At 41.0% G+C, this 24,349-nt stretch overlaps 1 protein-coding gene across 1 annotated transcript in view; it reads left to right on the forward strand.

Moving 5' to 3' along the window:
• Positions 1-24,349, forward strand: part of BNIP3 (BCL2 interacting protein 3) — a 361,523-nt gene that overhangs the window by 207,024 nt on the left and 130,150 nt on the right. The window contains exon 2 of the mRNA XM_067137160.2: positions 353-503. Coding sequence (XP_066993261.1) covers positions 353-503 — 151 coding nt within the window. The remainder of the gene's footprint in view (positions 1-352; positions 504-24,349) is intronic.

Genomic DNA, 24,349 nt, shown 5'->3' on the forward strand with positions numbered 1-24,349 from the left:
TAAGTTCTATCAAAAACATTCAGGAAGTGGGAGATTTGTCCATTTATAAAAAGTCAGCAAGAGAAAAGTAGATTAAGCAGCAGATGTTCGGTTTCCTTTGTTTAATTTTTATGGGAATAAAACGGGGCAAAGAAGCAAAAGAATAAGTTGGGGAGAGTGCTAAAAAGTGATGACATGATTTAAGGCGCAAGAAAGGTGTTGGCACTGAGAAAAAATTCAAAAAGGTGCAACCAAAACACAGTTGGTTGAAGACACGATTTAGTTATGAACTTATGAGTTTTAATTTGTATTTGTCATTTTGTGATTTCTTAAATGTATCTGCATTCTTCTGTAATGAATGTTGTGATTACAGAGTCGTGGGTGGAACTGGGGAGTCACGGCGGTCGGGTTACTCCACTGCCCTTCAGTTCAGGAGAAGAGTATCTGAGACTGCTTCGAGAGGCCCAAAGAGAGAGTAACCAGTCTTCTGCAAGAGTCTCTGTGGCGTCTTCACGTCGAGATAGGTGAGTACGGCCTTATGTTTTTGAATGTACTGTATCCTCTCCCCAATGGTTATAAACTTTGAAAAACATGGGTGAGCTATAACCTAGATAAGGGCCTTTCCTTCCTCTCCCTTGTTATGGTGTTTGTTTTAAGTAGGCAAAAAGTGAACTTTTCAGCGAACTAGAAGCGGGTGAGTTCGCACGTCGTCCCCTCGAATGATGAGGGTATCAGCTAAAGGATAGAGAAGAGGGAAGATAGAAAAATGGAACAACTCCTTAGGCTTCGTACATGCAATATCTTCTGGGACAAAATACATTTGAGAGGTTGTCAAGAATGGTCGGTGAGGAGATACTTCGAAGTAATTCCTCACTGGGGTCCCTCGATCGCCACACGTGTCGCACAGGCTGTGAGTTTTTGTTGGAACATCCTATCACCCTGACCCAATGCCACTAGAGGTACCAAGACCGGCCGAATGCCACACGACCGGTTGGATTTCGAATTGATAGCTTGTGTCGTGATTTAAATATAGATATCGGTGGTTCCCTCGAACAAACTTGTAGCGAGGAACCTCCGTGGTTAGTCTATACGTCTAGATCTACTCCGTGGGCCCAAAGTGAACACGGATTCCTCTGTTCATCGGAGGTATCTCCAGGACTTCGTTCACCAATATCCTAGGTATCATGCTTACTCTTAATGCCTCTTAGGCTACGGCCACATCTGCGTGATATCACGCCGCTTTGTCCCGCACAAATTTCGCATGGAGTGACCGGGATTTGAACCACGGAACCCAGCAGTGAGAAGCTGACGTGCTGCCGCCTGTGCCACGGAGGCTTCCCTCTGCCAAGAGACAGATTTAAAAATACTGCATTCCCAGGAAATATCAACAGGCTGCCGTGATATAATCAATCTTCGATCTCTTTTTATAAAAATATTTTGAATGTTGTAGATTGTCAAGGCCATGTCCAGACTGAATTAGTCCCAACTAATGCTAGTCTTAATGCAATCCGGCTCCTAGGGTGATTGGTCTGCGTCGTGGTATTCGGTTCAGAGAGTCGCGAATTTGATTGCCGGCCGAGTCAGGGATTTTAATCGCTTCGAATTACTCAGATTCGGGGACTGAGTGTTTTTGTCCCAGCACACACCTCTTTATACACACCACGCTGCCAACCACCACAAAAACACGCAGTGGTGATTACATCCCTCCACATAGGGTTGGCTTTAGGAAGGGTATGAAAAATGAAGTGGCGGATGGCTTTTAGTGCCGGGAGTGTCCGAAGACAAGTTCGGCCCGCCAGTTGCAGGTCTTTCAAGTTGACGCCCGTAGGTGACCTGCTTGTCGTGATGAGTATGACATAATTATGACGACAGCACATACACCCAGTCCCCGTGCCAGCGAAATTAACCAAAGGCCTGCACGCTAACCATTTAGCCATGGAGCCGGACAGGAAGGGTATCTGCCAACATAACAGGACCAAGTTCGTGTATGAGAAAATATGTTCGCATTCGAAACGCTACTAGGGTGTGAGAAAAGCGGCAGAAGAAAAAGGAAACTAGTCTAATGCTAGACTAAATAAACCGTTCAACTGATGCAGGGCTAATCCACATCCGTGCCGCTGAGCATTACACGAACACAACGTCTTCACTTCTAGTGAAGGCTATTAGATGTGGTGTTCGTAAGGTCGATGTATTCCATTTCTGTCTCAGATCTTAGCTTTCCATCATTTCAGTAGCAAAAGGTATCAGAACGACTTTCAATCATTTTCACGATGCATTTAAATTCCTTTTCAGGATATTCCTGGCAAGATGATATTCTTTACATATTTATGATCCATAACCTGGATTTTTCACTTTTACAGTTCAAAGGATATTCCTCCTAGATTTGAGAACGTCGATATTAATTCTCCTTCTCCTCCTCCTCGACATCTTTCGAGACACTTTTTGAAACCTAGACATTGATACTATTATAAAAATTATGTTGCACCACCCCTGTAAGTTGTGACTGTGATCCTATCTTGAATGTTTATACGTAAACCGGAATGCTGACCCTTAAGTAATTTGTAAACAGAACCTTATCTGTAGGTAAGAGTACACAGACAGAACGTCAAATTCAAATAATAGGCAGCATTTCAGAGTGGTATCACTATCACCATTAAGAAAGCATTATAGTGGTCAGTTTACTGAATATGTATGACAGGGAGGACACTGTGTGTCCGTGTAATCACATTACGCCAAGACGTATTATCGGTAGCAATATAACGAGAGCTTAATGATTGATCTAGTGAGAACCTGGAGCTAGAGTTGCATTTATTTGGACTATTTAGCGAATACCTACAACATTAAATGATACATAAAACTGCATAAATATAAAACAAGTCCGCCTCTGTGGTGTAGTGGTTAGTGTGATTAGCTGCCACCTCCGGAGGTTCGGGTTCAATTCCCGGCTCTGCCACGAAATTTGAAAAGTGGTACGAGGTCTGAAACGGGGTCCACTCAGCCTCGGCAGGTCAACTGAGTAGAGGTGGGTTCGATTCGCACCTCAGCCATCCTGGAAGTTGTTTCCCGCGGTTTCCCCACTTCTCCAAGCACATGCTGGGATGGTACCTAACTTAAGGCCACGGCCGCTTCCTGACCTCTTCCTTGTCTATCCCTTCCAATCTTCCCATCCCCCGCAAGGCCCCTGTTCAGCATAGCAAGTGAGGCCGCCTGGGCGAGGTACTTGTCATCCTCCCCAGTTGTATCCTGACTCAGAGTCTGAAGCTCCAGGAGACTGCCCTTGAGGCGGTAGAGGTTGGATCCCTCGCTGAGTCCGAAGGAATAACCAACCCTGGAGTGTAAACAGATAAAGAAGATGAAATATAAAACAAATCAAAGATAGTTCATAACTACACAGATAACAAACCTTTCAGCATAAGAATATTTTATTTTGTATTTAAACACTTCGAGCTGCAGTCTCCCAATTTGTCGGCTATCGGCTTCATCAGAATAACTCGGTTGCATCCTGTTTATTGTGCGCTCTGTGATCAGATACAGTATATGCTATAAATATGTTTCAGTGCTCTGTTCTGATAAGTTTACATAAAAACTAGTGCACGTAGGTGCGATAAAATGGAGGTAATATAACTAAAACTGTAAAATTGATTGTTAGGCAGCTGTTGATTGGTTGAAGTTCTTATACTGCATTGGTAATTGGAGCCGTGAGCTAAATAGTCAGCAAGAGAGGTTTCTCGATATGTGTGTGAGTGAATCAAAATTATAGACATGGAAAGGACCGATGACCTAGATGTTAGGCCTTATGAACAACAGCATCATTAGGCATGGAATAGTATCTGAACAATAGATAGTATTATTTGTTCAATTCCAGCAAACCTTATGACAGAATATCTTCTATCCATCAAGTAACGCTTTCCTTCTTTTTTGAGAAAGCTAGATTTCAATGAAGACTTACCTCGCACAAGCCGTCCTCATTCTAAAACTCCAACCGGTGACCTCTATCTCCGACTGTTGTCTTGGGAGAACCTTGTTGATGGTTTGCCAAGACATCAAGCATGTGTCGAACAAGAGGACATGCTAGCCAGTATTAACATTGTAATATTGATGTGATGAAGTGCAACAGAAATATCGGTACCGATGATGTGATCTCGTACAAAAAATGTTTTTTCTTTGGTTTGTTAGGCAGGAAGTGGTGCATAAGTAGTAAAATTATTATACTTACAAGGGTTGATTATCGAGAACTGGACATACTTCATAGGATATGGAAAAGTTTTATTGTGTAATAAGGTAGATGATGATGTTCGTATAGCGTCAGCGACCGTGTGCAGGCCATCTAGGCTGCCTGCTCGTCAATTTCGACGTTCCGTTTTACTCTGCTATATAGCAGAGTACCACGCATCTTTCCTGGACGATCTATGGCTAGTTTTAAGTTAATTTTATCGTGTGAACACCAAACGTGTCACCAGGGATAATTTACGTGATGACATCGTACGGCATGGAATGTCGATTGGACTTTTTCCCGCCATTCAAAAATCCGACTATATTTGCCGGGTTTGAACCCGCGATCGAGGCATCCGGAGGCTGACATACTACCATTGATCCATAGAGGGCAGTACGGGGTAGCTAAGACTATGTTATTGTATTGTGAACATTTTGTATATATAAAGTGCCAAATTTAAAAATATAAAAAAAATTCGGAATATTACTTTAATTCCAGCAAATCGTACGACAGAGAAACTGCGAATTTCCTGAAGTCACGCTCTCCTTTTCTGAGAACGTGAGATTTAGTGAATACTCGATGCGATATTGCTATTTGTCTTCGAAGTATAGCTTGCACACTATTGCTAGATTGAAATTTAAATTCAGTCTGTAAGTAAAAATTGAAAAAAAAACAATTTTAGAGATGGTTTATTGTAATACAGCATGCGGCAAAACGAACGGTACTGAAATTACAAAGATCATAAAGATAAGTCATTATAACATGCAAGGCAATAACGGCAACTCGTATCTAACCGGATCAGTACAGCATATGTTCAAAAGTCACATCTCACGCATTGTTCATAACTGTTTTGTAGATTGTCGATCATGTTGATAAACATAGGTTGCTTGTCATTGACGTTTCTCAAGAACAACCCTTTTCAAATAATTAAGAAATGAAAGTGATACAGAAGTCGAAAGAGCACCGTCAAAATAATTTCATCATGTTTTCAGTGCTGTTATAAAAAATCTGATCTGCGTAAAGGTCAAGTTAAATGTATTTTAACTGTTCTTAGCAGTACGATAGTTAAATAACTTTGACATAACAAATATCAAAGAATACACCCACACCACATCAATTTCTCTCTTGTGTACTACAATCCACGCTTGAAGAGAGGCAGGGTTGTCAGTTGTCCATGGTTCGACTGACTCATGTATTCGTTATTTTGTGATTTCTTTTTCTTGGTCACCGATTTGCCAGCCCCGCGGCGTAGTGGTAGCGTGCCTGCCCCTTACCTGGAGGCCCCTGGTTCGATTCCCGGCCAAGTCGGAGACGTTTCTTTCTGGATCTGAGGGCTGGTTCGAGGTTCACTCAGCCTACATTATTAGAACTGAGAAACTGTCTGACGGTGAGATAGCGGCCCCGGTCTTAGGAAGCCAAGAATAACGGCCGAGAGGATTCTCGTGCTGACTACACGACACCTCGTAATCTGCAGGCCTTCGGGCTGAGCAGCGGTTGCTTGGTAGGCCATGGCCCTTCAGGGCTGTAGTGCCATGGGGTTTTTTGTTTTGTTTTGGTTCGGTTTGAACGTTCGACAAGCCCTAACACCTAACTTGCAGTACGGACTCTACGGCAGTAGGCTGCCAGATACATACCTCATATACGGGACAGATGATGTTGCGGTCCCTAGCCCTAAGTCAGAGAAGTTATTCCCACAGCGCTGTACCTGAGATAAACTTATTAGATTAAAATTCTCGTTCTGGTTGAGGTTTTGCGGCGTATGTGTTTCTCTGTAACTGTCACGCTGTACAGGACTCGTTATCTCTATGCCTCTTCATTTGTTGACCAAGCATGTTAACGTGGATGTTCATTTAAGTTCTTTGAGGTTAAAATGTAATTTGAGCTGAGAGCAAAAAAGTAACCGAAACTCGAGATCTTCCTTGTTAATTGTCCTTCGATTCGCTCATGAGTGTTGGCAACTTCTCAAATATCTAGCTACGTGAGAACAGTAGTTGAACTGACCTTCACTTTATGTTATATAAGAACTAGTCTCCATGTCCGGTCCTATGGACGAGTAGAATTTTCAGATCAAACTAGTTAAGATTGAAATGTTCATATTCGCTGCAGAGTTTCATTAAAGACTTCCGTAGTACAGCATGTATTTATTATCTGCGGAGAATTTTAAGAATTTTCATATCAGTCGGTCTATATCGAAGAAAACAATGGGGCATTATGTTTCAAGTCTATAAAATGAATATGACAACACAATGCAAAAAATTAAAGAAGTCATGTTGCCCCTTTTATTTCTGGATTTTAAAAGGCTCTCCTTATCATGCTGTAGTTACTTTCACGTGGTGCATAGAGCCTGTTCCTAAAGACCTAAAAAAAAACTCATAGCCAGTAATGCAAGTGTCCAGCTCCTTGGCTGATTGGTTAGCGTTGAGCCCTTCGGTTCGGAGGGTCCCGGGTTGGATTCCCGACTGGGTCAGGGAGTGTAATTGCTTGTATGATTAATATTTCTGACTCGGGAACTGGATGTTTATGTTTGTTCCATTTCTCCTAATCTCCTTATAAGATAAACAGCGCTTTACAGTACTAACCACCACTGAAATCTCTGCACATAACATTGGCCTCAGGAAGGGGATCTGGCCATAAAATAGGACCAAGTCCATATGCGTGGCACAGTTCTCACCCGCGACCCCACCAGGGTGTGGAAAAAGCACTAAAAGAATAGACAGTGATTGAAGTCGAGGCTATATTTTAGAGAGTTTAATTCGTTGGTGAAGTCCAGAAGTTATCGGCATTAATTATTTTAATACTGCACATGTAGACTGTACAGTTTGTCCATAGCTTACGTTGGAGGTAATGCATGAAGGTCTACACGATAATAAGACCCCTATACCATGACTTTTGGCATATCAATGTATTACATATGGTTAATCTGCCGTATCCCACATTTAGCGTCAGTTATCGTATAATGCAAAGTATCTATGTATTTGAAAGTTTATAATTTACTTTTATTTTTCTCCTCTTCCTCTTACACGGATGCTTAATGATCGCGATTAGCTGCTTCTGGCTAGAATTGTCCGTGGTAAAACAGATACGTCACAAGTCATCAGTTGCCGGTTACTTATTCATCATCACGTAGGTATTCTTATGTATAAAATTTAATTGGACTCATTTATTCTAGGATGACCCAGTCAGTATACACACATACACAATTATACTCGACAACGATTGACACTTCACTAATTACTGGCTGTTTATAAAAGTCTCTTGCCCTCACAGCAGGTCTTCGGCTGGCAGTCTTTGCCTGGAACGTACGATTCTTCTGTGATCTTGACTAACAGGTTTCAACTTTCATTTCACTTCGTGTACCGTACCACGCTTGCTTTACACAATAGTTCCATGTAGTCAGATGCATAAACACAAACGTTGGCTATTACGACACATTAGGCTCGACTCCAGACAGGACCAATAACTCGCACTATCAACTGACGTGACTGCTACACATTGAACTACTCAACACATATCACTCGACAAGACAACACCACAACACAACGCCAACAACAGCTCCTGTTCGAGGCGAACCCGCTTTTGTAAACATGGCAATGGAGTTTTAGTATCTTCATTGTGCGGCCAGAAGACGAGTGTTCCAGTTTCCGCTTCCAGAGAGTTCATGGAAATACCAGACGGAAACACTAGAAGCCAAGGTCACTACGTGTCTGCAGGCCGGCCGGTAGCTCCCCAGCCTGACTCACTCATTCTCTTCAGGAAATACTGAAGGGTGGTTCTGGAGTGCTGACAGTCGCATTAGCCGTGCGGTTAGGGCCGCGCAGCTGTGTGCTTGCATCCGGGATATAGTGGGTTCGAATCCCACTGTCGGCAGCCCTGAAGATGGTTTTCCGTGGTTTCCCATTTTCACACCAGGCAAATGCTGGGGCTGTGCCTTAATTAAGGCCACGGCCGCTTCCTTCCAACTCCTAGCCCTTTCCTATCCCATCGTCGCCATAAGACCTATCTGTGTCGGTGCGACGTAAAGCCACTAACAAAACAAACAAAAAACCACAGTCGCCTTACCACGTAACAGTATTTTTGTCGATCTGGAAATACTATCAAAGAGAGATGAACTGCGTCTTCGATAAGCCCTTATGGAGTATTATTTCCTGTTATTTAGTACTTCTGGGTTGAATGTTGTTGTTGTGTGTACCTTACGTACGGTTTGCCGACGTGTTGAATACATTGCAGTATTCTTTGTCAAGGCGACTACTGAGCGAGATGTACGTTCCAGATGTTTCAAGAGACCGGGCGAGGGCTTCGACAGATGGAAGGAGAGGAAGCCACTTAAAGGCGGGGCGCAGCAACCATTTTCTTACTTATGACAGTAGACTTCTCCTCCGAATCAACCTGTACCCATATTTCCATCTACAACCGCAAGATTAATTGGATCCTCTTCCGCACCGCAATGGCAATCCCAGCGTGAAGAGCCCGGTAGAGATTGACAGTCTTGCGGAACAGATTTCATCTGCTGTCGTTAATGATGCACAGACTGCCGAGCGTAGTCCGATGTAAGGAGGACACGCTCCCATCAGAAATAATTACTCAAATTAAGATACGTAAGTTGGTGGAATAAACCAGGGACCCGTGTCTGAATAGTAAGTAGAATAATGGTAATAATGGTAATGCGAATAATGGTAAAGAACCACAACAGAGACTCCTGGCGGTTTATGCTCGCGGACCTGAACGTGGTTGATAGCTCCCTCCACAGGCTGGCTCGGAAATAATAATAATAATAATAATAATAATAATAATAATAATAATAGCTACAGATTTTAGAATACGTCGGTGTTCCTGAATGTTGTCCCACAGGAGTTCTTTAATGTGCTGGTGGATATCGATGCGGAATTGTTTACGTAAGTTAAATTTTGTTGTGGAAAGCACTAGGTCGGTTCTATAAAGAAGTATTTAAGTACAGGCTGATTTTAACTGGTTTCGTGCTGTTCGTTACTGAAGTATATTTTATGACACGTTTGTTTGATCTTCACCGGGCGAATTGGCCGTGCGGTTAGGGGCGCGCAGCTGTGAGCTCGCATCCGGGAGATAGTGGGTTCGAATCCCACTGTCGGCAGCCCTGAAGATGGTTTTCCGTGGTTTCCCATTTTCACCAGGAAAATGCTGGGGCTGCACCTTACTTCAGGCCACGGCCGCTTCCTTCCCATTCCTAGGCCTTTCCTGTCCCATCATTGCCATAAAATCTATCTGTATCGGTGCGACGTAAAGCAAATAAAAAATGTCTGATCCTCGGTATCGCCCGATTATCTCTTGTGCTATGGTATCATATAAAACACTCGCTTCCGACAACTTCTAAGGAGGGCCGATGACCTTCGATGTTAGGCCCCTTAAAACAAGCAACAAGCTTCTAAGGAACTACCTCGTACCGCGTTAACTATTTTCTAAAAGACTATTTAGCATCTTTAAGCTGAAAGTAAAACAAAATTATAATATTATCTTTTAAAGGAAAACAATATATTGCTTATCTGTTATTTCTAGAGTCGCTGGAGCCTCCGTAACTCATTTTGAGTTTGGGCTGGGGCTTTACGATAGGTGTTATTCCTGGACCTACGTGATATTTCTCCCCAGGTGATTCTAAAATCCACTGGAATTCTTATCTTAGCCATCTGGGTTAGGAACCAGCAGCTAAGCCAGTCAGCCCCCCCCCCCCCCGCCACTCCCAGTACCCAGATTATTATTTGTGAGGAGATAACTTTAATTTTTGGTATACGCTTACATTTTGACAGATCTGCTCATTACACAGGGCTACAAGAAAACTTGATTCATGGTCCGTTTAACTCTCAAATGGCTTTGAGTTTACGGCGCCTGACGCACAGTGAGATGCCATTCAGTGGCACGTGGTGAGCGTATGAATTTCTCAACCGTATTATCTAGAATTCACTGGATACCTTCCCAGATTGAAATCACAAGGGAACGATTAAAATCCTTCAACGTGTCGATAATTGAACCCGGAGTCTCCTGGCAAGATATCACCTCTACATCGCTAAAAATCGCCCATTACGTAATATTTATTTGTTTAGCGTTTGGAAGTATATATCACAAATAATTATAAAATGAGATAGAGTATATTACATTACTTATAATTTGCCTTTTAAATTGTTAACATAGTCTATCGCAATTAGACCTGCTTCCATAAAGTCACCGAAATTGCCTTTATATGAATGTGATGGACACTCATGCACGATATGCCGGATAGTCTGCCTGGGAACATAGCAACTGCACTTTCGTGAGGGAACTTGTTCCCACTTGCGGAGAAGATCAGCACATCTGCTATGGTTTGTCCTAATCCTGTCACCGAGCTCGATAGCTGCAGTCGCTTAAGTGCGGCCAGTATCCAGTGTTCGGGAGGTAGTGGGTTCGAACCCCACTGTCTGCAGCCCTGAAGATGGTTTTCCATCACACCAGGCAAATGCTGAGGCTGTACCTGAATTAAGGCCACGGCCGCTTCCTTCCCACTTCTAGCCCTTTCCTGGCCCATCGTCGCAATAAGATCTGTCTTTGTCGGTGCGACGTAAAGCAACTTGCCTAATCCTGTTTAGGGTTGACCAAGTTTTCTGGCGCAGATTGAAACAACTTGATTTTGTTGCGGTATTTGTAATGCCTTAGCAAACTCCTGGAACCTTTTCCACCAGTTCTTTCTTCCAGGTTTTCAGGAGGTTGAAATCATTACTCACCAGATGTCTCGCTGTCGTGATGGGTAGATTCCATGAGCGTAATCTTCTGGCTTCAGCAGCTATGATGCCCTGGTGTATTTTTAGCTAGTCGTTAGCATTTATATTCTTATACTTCCGAACTAAGGCATGTTTACGTTTGAATTCTGCTGGTGGAATGTGACTCAGTGCCGGTAGCCAGAATGTAGGTGTTGATTTGACTGTGCCAGTCACAATTCTCGTGCCTGATTCAATTAAGTATCAACAAGTTTCGTATAGCTGCTGTTGAGCCATGCTGGAGAGCAATACTCAGCTGCTGAGGAGAGCAGACTGAGGGCGGTTGTGCGTAGTGTCAGCCCAGGAGCCCCGTCTAGTGCCACGCAGCTTCGAAAGTATATTATTTCCAGATTTCAGTTTTCTGCAGTTTTCTTCAGATATTTCTTGAAAGATAGAATGCTGTCTAAAATGATCCCCCAAAAGTTAGATTCGTTGTTGTGGTTCAAACGGTTGTTACCCAAGTATACTTCTAATTCATAATTAGCTAGCTTATTACATAAGTGGAAACAGGTCACTGTAGTTTTATTTGGGTTTGGCTCCAGCCTCCAATTGCGAAAATATCCATCAAGAGTTCCTAGGTCATTACTAGGTAGTTAAAGTTTGTTTTGTAATTTCGATCTGCCTGTGTTGAGTAGCAATTGCCCAGTCATACGCATACCCAAACTTTCTTGAGATGGTTGTAGGCATGTCAGAGATGTTGAGGCTGAAAGAAGTGAAGCTGAGACAGAGCCTTGAGGTAAACTATTGTATTGTTTCCATCTCCCAGGTTTTGCAGAAGGGACCAAGTTTTCCTGCTTGAGTATTTAAAGTCAAGGTTCTCAACTGATTCAACCCATTTGTCTTCTTGAGGCATCAAGGCTGTATACCAGTTCGTTAGATATTTCATGATCACCAAGGAACTCTTCGTATAGATTTTCGCTAACCTCACTCCATCCAGAGATATACTTCCCCCTACATCCTCTAGAATAAACTTCTTAGCTATGCTGTTCACTGCACCCACAAACCTTTCGTAACTTTCACTACCTGGAGGAATCCAGCCCAAGGTCTTGTCCAGATTCTCAGTAAAGGCGGGTCAATTTGGTTTTTTTTTTTAAATTCTATCGAGATAGTAGAACATAAGTGATGACGGGCACTTTCACACCGATTTTAATAAATACTGGTCGATGTTGGCCAAGAGGGAAGCCACGTAGGACTTTTCGCGATGTTGGCAAAGGCAGGCAGTTTTGATGCGTAGATACGAAGCATAAATCAGGGCTGAACCCACGTCTCCATGCATCTGATTGGCAAATGCTTAAGTCCTTGGCATCAAAAATAAGGTGCATATGGTGCGCATCGGCCCAGGTGACCAGGGCTTCGCCATTGACATCATTAACACTATATTTCCATTCAGTGTGATGACTGTTTAAATCTCCGACTAAACAGATGGATGTGGATAAGGGGGCACAAGAGACCATTGGACGGCAGGTGGTTTGTAGACATTTATGATTGTTGTCACACTTGTATGATAACGGTGTGGATGTCGTCGTTGGTGTTTTTGCAAATCAAGGAAGTATTCTCTATAGTACGATGCACGAAGGTAGCTACACCATACACCTTAATATACGTTGCTCCTATAAGATCATATCCTGGAACTTTACCTCGTGTGTTTAGTTGGTATTTAGGTTCTGTATGTGTTTCTTGAATAGCAATTACATCAGTGTTGTTTTCTAGAGCGAATTTAGTTAGGTACTCTCTCTTGGCTCTACTTATGCCTTCCACATTGATCTGCAACATGCGAATGTTAGGTCCAATTCTTCTAAAGAGCGAGTCGTTAAAAGGACTCTTTATATTTGATTCCGTCATGATAGTTATATGTAAATTGGCCAGGAGATCGCGAGGATTGTGTGTCCGCCAGAAAAACTGTTGCTCGCTTAGGGCCACCGAACGAAGTGATGAAAAGAGTTTATCTTTGTGAAGGTGTCTACAGTGTTACTTAATCACAAAAACTCGTGTTGAAAACGAGCTATCTTGGCGATATGTTTGTGAGGCTAGGAATCATTATTCACCTTCCTGTCTTTGCCCGCCCTTCCTTCCTTCCTTCCTTCCTTCCTTCCTTCCTTCCTTCCTTCGCCAGTATTTAGGCACGCAATTTCGAAGTTAATATCCTAGACAGTGGATCATCAGTCGCCTAGAACAACTGTTCTCAACCTTTGTAGTTCATACTTTTCATTAATAAATATAGTGTAATATTTTGTATGCTGCTAGTTTTCCCTTCCTCTTACTCATTCTGGTGATCGCTCAGTGAAGATGAGGTGATGCATCACTAATTGCTGCGTCACAAACGCCTTCAGTACATTTCCTAAAACCAGAATTAAGCGAAGTTCCTTGTCTTTCATTCATAGTGTGTCATTTATGGCCTACGAATGGAAGATACATGTGTGACAATATAATTGGCTTTCGCAGAATATCTGGGGTTCATAATAATAGGGTGCCTCAGGCCCTTCTTAGTCGTTGCTCTAACCTGCAGGGACTGATGAGTTCCGACGAAAATTTGTTCAATATACTTAAATTTAAGATGACCAGAGACAGTCGTCTCGTGCAATGGCATTCATATTCAAAATTTATACATGAGGGGATATATGACAGGATAATCTCATTACATAATATAACATGGACTGAAAATATTTATGGTCAAATTTATTTACGTAGTAGGAAATCGTGGGTGGAAAGATACGAGAATAACAAAACTAACAATGCATCTGAATTTCAACTATAAAATAAGCATTACGTACTATGGTCGTCTGACGAGAAGTCGCGTGCATGCAAGGTAAGGGGTACGAGGGGTAAGCATGGCTGCCGCGCATGCGCCTATCGTAAGTCTCAAGCCCTGACAATAAACATCTGTTTCAAAGTGGTAGTGCAATTGTGCCTTAGTTACACATTCAGTGTAAGTGCTGTGCAATGAACATTTTGATAATGAATATGCATTGAATCAGAGAGCTCGCATTCTGTACCACGACTGATGTTTCTAGCTAAGAGTGTAGTATCTGCTACTCGTGCCGTACCTACAAGCTGCCGCGACTTCTCGTCAGACGCTGATAGTAATAACATCACAGAATAACATCAATATGATATTGTACAAATGCCAGAGTTTATATGGGAATTAAATCTCATAGCAGTTTATATGTAGCCTACTTTCGTATTCATAGATTCATTTATACAGTACATCCTTATTTTCATTACGATCTTTATATGATTAATTATATTCGGTTTGTTAAATTTATTATTGTATTCATTTTTTTAATTTATGGTTGTTCATATTCATATCAACGTACTCCTAAATCCGATTTCGATATTTAATTCCTCTTTGCAGTAAAGAAATAATTGTAAAATAATATGTGAAAGGAAAGTAAAACACATGTGAGCTTCAACAACATGGAAGAGATTTCAACCGCAAAAAATGAACAACGTCGTCGTAGTTACGAGTGAATAATAACCGAGACAGACACAACATTTCACCCATCTCATAACTTGGAACACGCTAAAAGAAAACGTATGTACACATATAAATGATAACTGATGAACTAAACGCCAACAGCATGCGAATCTGGAAGAACACAATAAATAAAGCCTCAGCATGCCTGCAAAACGTAATCAAATCGTAGATTGGCCTGTGATCTTCCTCATAGATAAATGTACCGTACCACGCGTATACTGGTATGATAATAATAATAATAACGTTTTAAATTATTCTATTTATGTTCTCTAACATTAAGAAAGAAATTTGTAGCCTACCTTCATCGTAATTCCACCTTGACGTGGACTTGGCTTGTCATGCCGTTCGTACTGCTTCTTGTTTTCGACACATTATATATTATTCCCGCTCATGTGACTTCTGTAACTTTGGACATATTTATATCTTTATAATTCCGATACTTGTTTATGATTATTAGTTTAGGCTTCCTTAGATTTCTTAAGAACGTTTTATCCGAAAGCTGTCCGACTCGTTGGCTGAACGGTCAGCATACTGGTCTTCGGTTCAGAGGGTCCCGGTTTCGATTCCCGCGGGTCGGGGATTTTAACCTTAATTGGTTAATTCCAATGGCACGGGGGCTGGGTGTATGTGTTGTCTTCATCGTCATTTCATCCTCATCACGACGCGCAGGTCGCCTACGGGAGTCGAATAGAAAGACCTGCACCTGGCGAGCCGAACCCTTCCTGGGATATCCCGGCACTAAAAGCCATACGACATTTCATTTCATCCGAAAGCTTCACTAAAAATGGACCTGGATTAATTAAATTGCATTGCCAAGACCGTACTCGTAGTATCATCTTATTTCCTGCTGCTCCAATCTCCAACTCTACTTCAAATCTCTGGACCTCAGATGGGAAAATGGTTTAATAGTAACACTTAAATCTGTTGGCCTACGCCTATTACTTTTAAAAATCATGACACTCGGATTTTCACACTGCAGTGTGAACTTGCGAAGAGACGGATTTCATACCACCATTCAGTATCTAGAACCAGAACTGTCATAATCTTCAGTGTTAGTGATTTTTGTTTTGTTTTTATTCACTGACCATCTGCAATAAGAATGTTATTTCGTTCAGTTTTGAGAACAGATAATTAATCATCCATCGTTATAATCCGCTTTCAGGTAATTTTTATAATTGGTCATAAACAAGGCAATCCCTTTCTCGAATGTTGAAAGAAAACTGTCTGAAAATTCCCGATCTTTAAAAAAATAAATGACTTGGTCAACGACATTTGGCACACAAAAGTTAGTTAGATTTTAGAATTTAGAGACGACCTGGGTCTGCGCTTTTCGACACAACCACGAAAATTAATGATATGCTTAGATAAATAAAATGTCAATATTCCTTGGAATATCTCTGGCCCCCGTATAATTGATGCCGGGGCCCGATACCGTGTTGCGATCCGGCGGTTGAGTTAATCTAGATAAATTGCAGAAGGAATAAAAAACAAAGGAAAGTAAGAAACTGCTCCGCTTAACAAATTGGTTAGTTTAGTTCAATCAGCTGGCGATCGAGAAAGAGTGAAAATAATTATTTTATGAATTAGATAACTCGCAAGGCACGGATAGTGAGAGGCATGTTGGATTTGGGTGTTCCTTAAGCATGCAAATGTTGCTACTCTTTGGTCTTCATTCTTGTGTGTAAGGAAGTACGTGTTGCGGTGGGTTCTTGACTTTATAGCCTGAACATAATGCTTGTTCACATATCTCAGCTGATTCCTTGGTAAACAAACTCAGTGAGTGCATGAGATAAAGCGAGCTTGTTATCACTTCCCAAGGACGGTCAACTATTACAATCGCTGCGCATTGTTCATACCAGATGTGTGTAATCCCTACATTTGAAACACATTACTGAGGGATAAATAATGGAGGAACAAAATAAACTTGACGACGTAGTGTAACCTAACATTTTGGAGAAGAAAATTTTTATGAAGTCACATTTTTATATTGCATAAGCGGTGTTAAATGTTGCTGTAGAAATAAAGGACATCTGTGACTGCCTGGGGCAGCAACATCGTCCCTCTCTCAGGAATAAAGAATATCATACCAAACTGTGTCTATAGCCTTAGGAGAGATCCATTACCTGATCGATTCCGAAGAAGTCTGGAGATCGTGTTGGCCACAGAAGTAGGTGAATAGTTGAAAAAGCATGCCAAGTCGCTTCTACAGCCTGGTATGGGATTGCACATATCCCTCTTGTCTCATAAATGACAAAGGGCCGGTTTCATAAACAGTCGTTTAATGAATACTAACAAATAAATGCTGGGGTTGTACCTTAATTAATTCCACGGCCGCTTCCTTCCAACTCCTAGGCCTTTCCTATCCCATCGTCGCCATAAGACCTATCTGTGTCGGTGCGACGTAAAACCACTAGCAAAAAGAATACTAACAAGTTGTTTGTTAACATCGTGTTAAAAATTAAACATCATGGTAAGATTCTTGCATTTCTCCAAACTTTTCTTGAGAAATGTTAACTCTCGCGAGAGTTACAAATAATGTAAATCTAGAGGGCAGTGATAGAATCATGTTGTTTTTGACCGCGCTCTGATGAGCTTTTTTTTAAAATACAGCTGTATTTTCTGACGTTTGGTTCAAAATCCCAATCTAAGAACGGGAAACAGTCTTTTCCAGGCCCTTGCCATTTATTTCACACAGTTCTGTTTCCCGATCATGATGTTTATTATTATTATTATTATTATTATTATTATTATTATTATTATTATTATTATTATTATTATTATTATTATTATTATAAAATGGTTTAGAGGTCTTGTTTCAGAATGTAGGGGCGTATGGCTTTTAGTGCCGGGAGTGTCAGAGGACAAGTTCGGCTCGCCAAATGCAGGTCTTTGGGTTAAAAATGCTCTCTCACCTCTCTCTCATTGTCCTAAATTCAAACCGTGCCCTGATATATCTTGCGATCGTGTACAGAACCTGGCCATCTAGCACCTAGAGTACGCCATTGATTTGATGGTTAGGATTACTAATCTCTTGAAAATTTGCCTCCATTTTATTGGAGAACGAAAAGTCGTGGGCAATCTGTTGACGTTCTTCTACTGAAGAAACTGTTAAGCACCTTGTCCTGGATACTATCGCTGCAGATTTCTACCAACAATTTATTGTAGTAACTGTAGCTTTTTAAATCGCAGCACTGTCTTCGACCATTAAATGAAGAGAGCTAGTAACATAAGTTATTAGTACCTGCAGCATGGGATATATCCTGTTCGTGGGATATTTTGACTTCACTCGAGTTTCATCAACTATGTTTCTAACGTCTGTTTTCGATAATCTTTGTTGAACTTGAGTTAATCATATTTTCAAAATCATTACGTTGCCAAACCTTTCCTCGATCAGAAATGTTCTTAATATCTAAATACAGCAATTTTACACCCAAACGACGATTCGCAGCAGCCATTTTGGAAGTTAGCAAATGTTAAGCATTTAACACGGGTAACGGGGACGTTAACTTAACACGTACTTTAACGAATTGTTTGCATTAATATTTTTTTTAAAATTCGAGTGTTAAAACGATTTAAGAATTCGGTACGTATTGTTGATAAAACCGGGCCTCTACGATATTCTTGCCCTACCCAACGCTAGCTCATTTTCCTTGTCTAATCAGCAGAGGTGGACGGTAAGTGTTACCCCTCTCGTAACGACAGCTGACATTTGAGGTACATAGCTGGAATATTCCGTTTATCCAGTGCACCCCCACATTATGCGAAACTGTTGATTCCTACAACGAATACGATTGTTACTGTTGTGTTAGACCAGCCCCATATTATTGTTCTCGCATGCCCACGGCAGGTCTGGGCACGATAAGCACCGAGAAGTAAATAGCCGGAAAACACAATACATATGCAGACAAGAAAAACAAAAAATGAAAACAAAAATAAAAATCAGTGGAAGCTCTAATCAAACAGAGGTAACGGGGCGATACATAATTACCTATCATGTTCTCGTGGACCGGGTCGAAAATGACCAGAGACGAAGTCATGAACTGAACTCGAGCCTATTAAATCAACAGGATAAAATTGAAATAATAACGCCGATAGAAAAACAAAAGTTTATTAAATAATAATTAAATCAATATAGTAAATGGCCACACGAAAATCAGGAAGAGAAAATACAAGAAAAATGAAAACAGGCCCAGATGGAAACAATACATGAGCTTAATAAACTATTCACTATCGTCATAGCATAGCGCCTACCCATAACGATGATTCAGCCAACAGGTTCAACCATACATAAAATATAATTAATCAGAAAATAACAAAAGAAATTGTTACCTGAGAACAAAATAGAATGAATCCGTGACGCAGAGCTCAGCCCAAAGTAAAAAAAATTATTAGATATCCATATCAACAGGACGAGTCTTTACAGATTCGTTAAGTATTTTTTATGGAACCGGGCCTCTATACGGCCATTCAGTGAGTTGCCACACAACAATGGTTTCCAACGAACTAAAAAACAAGACGAAAGATAAAATATGGCCGAAAAAAGATCAAGGAAAAGAAGGCGCGCGCAGGCATGGCGCCCGGGATCAGGGATAAACAAGGCGTTGCAAGGGGAACATATACACACCCAAAAAAGGCTAGAGCTCAAATTGCAAAAATAGAACAAACGCTACAACTAGGCAATATGATATGCGTGCTACATATCTCACATTCGAACACTCGCACAAAAGGTTAAAAAGAGGTCCAAGAAACAGGGAAGGCATAAAAGATAACAGTGGTCAAAAGGACCCCAAAAATGTAGAAGCACGGTTCATAAATAACGTCTTACGCGGATATTCGGGGCCAAACCCACGCAAGGTCGGAGGCCCAGATCGCATCATCAATAAGTCTCTCATATACAATTCAAATGCCAAAACAGCACAAACCATCCATGCACACACCCTTTCGATACACAACAACATAGTGGCGACATCGGAGAGCAATTTGGTACATGAATAATAACAAAGAGACTTCCACACATGAACCGTAGAACAAAATCTACGTAACACACATCCAAGGTGCCACAGAGCTCATTCACGCAATAGACACTCAACTACAGTAAGACGCAAATGAATGTATCGAATTGTGACACAAAGAAAAAAATATAAATAACGTTACATGGACAACAGAAAGAACAAAACGGGCCACCAAATAAATAAATAAATAAATAAATAAATAAATAAATAAATAAATAAATAAATAAATAAATAAATAAATAAATAAATAAATAAATAAATAAATAAATCTATATATATAAAATAAGAGTTTTGTCTGTACATTGCTCAGAATTTGAAAATAATGGTATTTCTGTATCGGTCATGTCCATAGTAACAAGAAAATGCACTTTTTACTTTTCTGTCTGTATGTATGTATGTATGTATGTATGTATGTATGTACACGCATCACGAGAAAACGGTTGAAGAGAATTTAATGAAAATCGGTATGTGAAGTCGGGGGATGAGCCTCTACCATCTAGGCTATAAATCATGTTGCTCACGCTGAGTGAAATGGTAGTTTAGGGGAAGGCCTAAAATTGAATTCTCAACTATTTGTTATTAGTGGTCTAATGAAAATCGGTATGTGAAGACGGGGGATGAGCCTCTACAATCTAGGCTATAAATCATTTTACTCACGCTGAGTGAATGGTAGTTTAGGGGAAGGCCTAAAATTGAATTCTCAACTATTTATGTTATTAGTGGTCGTATTTTAAAGAAAATGGGTATGCAAAGTTGGGGAATTTGCTACAATCTAGGCTATCAATAATTGTATTCACGCTGAGAAAAATGGTAGTTTAGGGTAAGGCCTAAAATTTAATTCTCAAATGTTGTTATTAGTAGTCCTATCTTGATGAAAATCGGTATGCAAAGTCAGGAAATAAGTCGCTATAGTCAAGGCTTAAATTATTTTATTCACGCTGAGTGAAATGGTAGTTTAGGGGAAGGCCTAAAATGTAATTCTGAAATATTTCTTATTAGAGGTGTAATCGATGAATGCTACATAACTAAGGTTATATAGTATCAAATTTCCTATTATTCATGTCTTATACATTGTTACCGTACTGGCTATGATCACAAAGATATTCATGAATTTGGATTTTTGTTACGAAGTCCATATCAGCGCCGAGTAACGAGAAAATGGGTAAACAGTATTTAATGAAAATCGGTATGTAAAGTCGGAGAATAAGAAACTACAATTTATGGTTTACAAATCACAGAGTCGAAAGAAAACTAAATGTAAAGGCCTACAATATAGAAAGCTCATAACATTGATCAACAATAACATTACATTGACCATTGTTTGTCGTTATGTACTTTGTGTCTTCTGTTGCCCCTCACCTCCAGTAGATAGGATTACTGCTGTGTACAGAGTATTCTTATTTGATTTACGTTACACCGACATAGATAGGTTTTATGGCGACGATGGGATAGGAAAGGGCCAGGAGTGTCTTAGGCCTTAATTAAGGTACAGGCCCAGCATTTGACTGGTGTGAAAGTGGGAAACTACGGAATACCATCTTCAGCGCTGCCGACAATGGGGTTCGAATCCACTATCTCTCGGTCAACTCGCCCAGAGTGTAACAGCCTGTCTGAATATTGATGGGAAGTAGCTAGAACTGAGTGGATAATTTCCATGCTACGACACTTATCGTCAGTATGGTTTTCTCTCCTTTTCTTTTCGTCCTCCAGGACATTTCTTGGGTAGCACCGTACTTCTAGCAGTTCACAACTATCACAATTTTGCGCACGTACAGCCACCACAGATTTCGCGAGTATATTGAGTAGGCGACCAATTGAATCTTACCTTAAAATGCCTCCACTATCGGTAGCCCTGAAAATGGTTTTCCGTGGTTTCCCATTTTCACACCAGGCAAATGCTGGGGCTGTACCTTAATTAAGGCCACGGCCGCTTCCTTCCAACTCCTAGGCCTTTCCTATCCCATCGTCGCCATAAGACCTATCTGTGTCGGTGCGACGTAAAGCCCCTAGCAAAAAAAAAAAAAAAAAGAATGCCTCCAACACGAATTAATGTTGATGATAGGAAGGTAAGTACATCGAAGAACTGCGAAATAGGAATGCTGTAGGTGAAGCCGAAACCTTTTCTCAGTCTGTAAACCTATCACATTTTACGTAATGCAATAAGCAATACTGACAAGACCTCGACAATGTTGTGAGATGGACACCAGGCAATGATATGGTGATAAACGGGGTTAAAATTCAGGTTATGAGTTTCACTAATAGGAAAAGCCCTCTCAGTTTTAATTACTGCGTTGATGGGGTGAAAGTTTTATGGGGATCACCTAGGTGTTATATAAGGAAATATCTTCAGTGGGGTAATCACATAAACGGTATTGTAAATAAAGCGTATAGATCTCCGCACATGGTTATGATGGTGTTGAAGATTATGACCATGTACAAATTAGAGAATTTTACTTTTGTATGTTGACAGTTGATATAGATAATGACGAAACAGTTGACAGTGGATTATTATATTGTATGTTCACGAGACGTAATAAAACATCACGATCAGCTAGTTTTGTAATAAACACGCTTTCAATTAACACCCGTAAAACATATCAGATGGTATTTAGGGGTTGTAGTAAGTATGTAAAGGAGAGGGTATATAAGTCCCAACTAGAGTATGGTTCCAGTGTATGAGACTTGATTCGAGAACTGGAAAAGATCCAAAGAAAGGCTGCTAGATTTGTTTTGGGTGATTTACGACTAAAGAGTAGTGTTACGAAAATGTTGCAAAGTTTGGGCTTCGACGACTTCGGGGAAAGGCGACGAGCTGCACGACTATGGTTATACTCCGAACTGTCAGTGGAGAGATGGCGTGGAATGACAATAGTAGACGAATACGTTTGAGTGGTGTTTTGAGAAGTAGGAAAGATCACAAAAGTTGGAATTCCAGAGGACGATTTGAGGCAAATATTCGTTTATAGCAAGAGGAGCTAGGGATTGGAATAATTTACCAAGGAAGATGTTCAATAAATTTCCACATTCTTTTCAGTTATTTAAAAAACTAGGTAAACAACAGATAGGAAATCTGCCACCTGGGCGTAAATGCAGCTCAGTGGTGATTTATTTATTTACTTATTTATTGATTGATTTCTCTAGATAAGTGTTCTCGCAGAGGAAAATGAACTAACTCCCGCGGAAAGGAGAATCGGCTTAGCACATATGCGTAAGTCTCGGGAGCCCTGTCATCCTCAAGTGGCATCGCCAACGGGCGAAAACCGGAAGGAAGTCTCGCTCTAAATGTTGTTTCCCTGCTATGGTGTGAAACACCATTCACTCTCTACTTAAACTTCGGTAACCAGAGAAACGTCCTAAAACAGAGGTTGTAACTATAGACTGCAAAGGCTATGTCACACTCGGCACCACTGGGCGAGTTGGCCGTGCGGTTAGGAGCGCGCAGCTGTGAGCTCGCATCCGGGAGATAGTGGGTTCGAATCCCACTGTCGGCAGCCCTGAAGACGGTTTTCCGTGGTTTCCTATTTTCACACCAGGCAAGTTTACTAGCAACTAGTATTTGTGGCTAGCACTAGCGGCTAAGTAAACCTGTCACACAAGACTACAACCATACTAATACATCCGGTGTGCACGTGTCTATCCCTTAGCTGCGTACAAGCTGCTACTATTCGATGAATAATATAGTGTGACAGTGTTAGCCCAGGTAGATTTGACAGTCGATTGGCAATCGCGTGAGTGGATGAGAAATACCGCAGCAGGCCTTCAGAATTATTGCCATTGTTTTCAGCAACAGGTGTTCACCAAGCTCCAGTTCAGCAGGAATGGAACACTCGTATGCCTGAGTACTTTGTAGTTTGATGTATTTTTTATTTTAGTTTAAATTTTTTTTACCGTTTAGTGTTTCTTTGTATTCCATTAATGGTGTAGAAAATAACTTTGAATGGGAACGAACCTGGGTTTGGGGACTGGGTAAACGACATTATGTACGCTGAAGAGAGCTATTATAGTGGCGATGCACCAGGTTGCACCTAGTTTTCAAAGCGCTCATGTCATCAAAACGGGACAAGATATCTCGGATATGGAAGATTAATTAGGGGAGGAATCATCAGATGCTCTGACTGTAACACCGTATTTTGTTGTACATGTTCAGTGAAATTTTACGCTGTTTTGCATTTATCTCCCACACTGTACCAGTGAATAGATGTTATTTAGTTCTTGATAGCCGGGCTGAGTAGCTTAGACAGTTGAGGCGCTGGCCTTCTGACCCCAGCTTTGCCGGATTCGATCTTGGCTCACTCCGGTGGTATTTGAAGGTGTTCAAATACGTCAGGCTCATTTCGGTAGATTTACTGACACATAAAAGAACTCCTGCGGGGAAAAATCCGGCACCTCGGCGTCTCCGAAAACCTTCAGAAGTAGTTAGTGGGACGTAGAAACAGAAACATTAATGATCATTAGTTCTTGATATAAATACAATAGCAATTAATTTCTCTTTAATAATTTGAAATACCTTGCGTTTAGGCCTAGGAAAAGAAAGTGAATTTGCTGATATTTCTCCAGTATATTATATTTGATTACGGTAATTATTCTTGTGGTTTTTTGTTATTTACGAATATTTACACAATCGAATTACTATAAATGTCGACATCTAAAAGGGTATTACTTTCAGTTACTTCATTAAGATCAGTTTCCGCTCGGGTGTAACAACACCCTACCCCTCCCCAGAGGCGTAACAAAAATTTCACCTCGCCAGTCAAGGGCTATTCAACTAGCCTTTAATAAGTAGTTGGGGCTATCACACGAGCAGAGTAAGGCGCTAGTGGTGAGTGTGAGTGAATCACGTGACCCGATCTCGCAAACTAGACATCTCAAACTTCACTAACCTCGAGTAAAAACGCTGAGTAGCTGAGTTTTT

Source organism: Anabrus simplex, chromosome 1, assembly GCF_040414725.1.
Source record: "Anabrus simplex isolate iqAnaSimp1 chromosome 1, ASM4041472v1, whole genome shotgun sequence".
Lineage (NCBI taxonomy): Eukaryota > Metazoa > Arthropoda > Insecta > Orthoptera > Tettigoniidae > Anabrus > Anabrus simplex.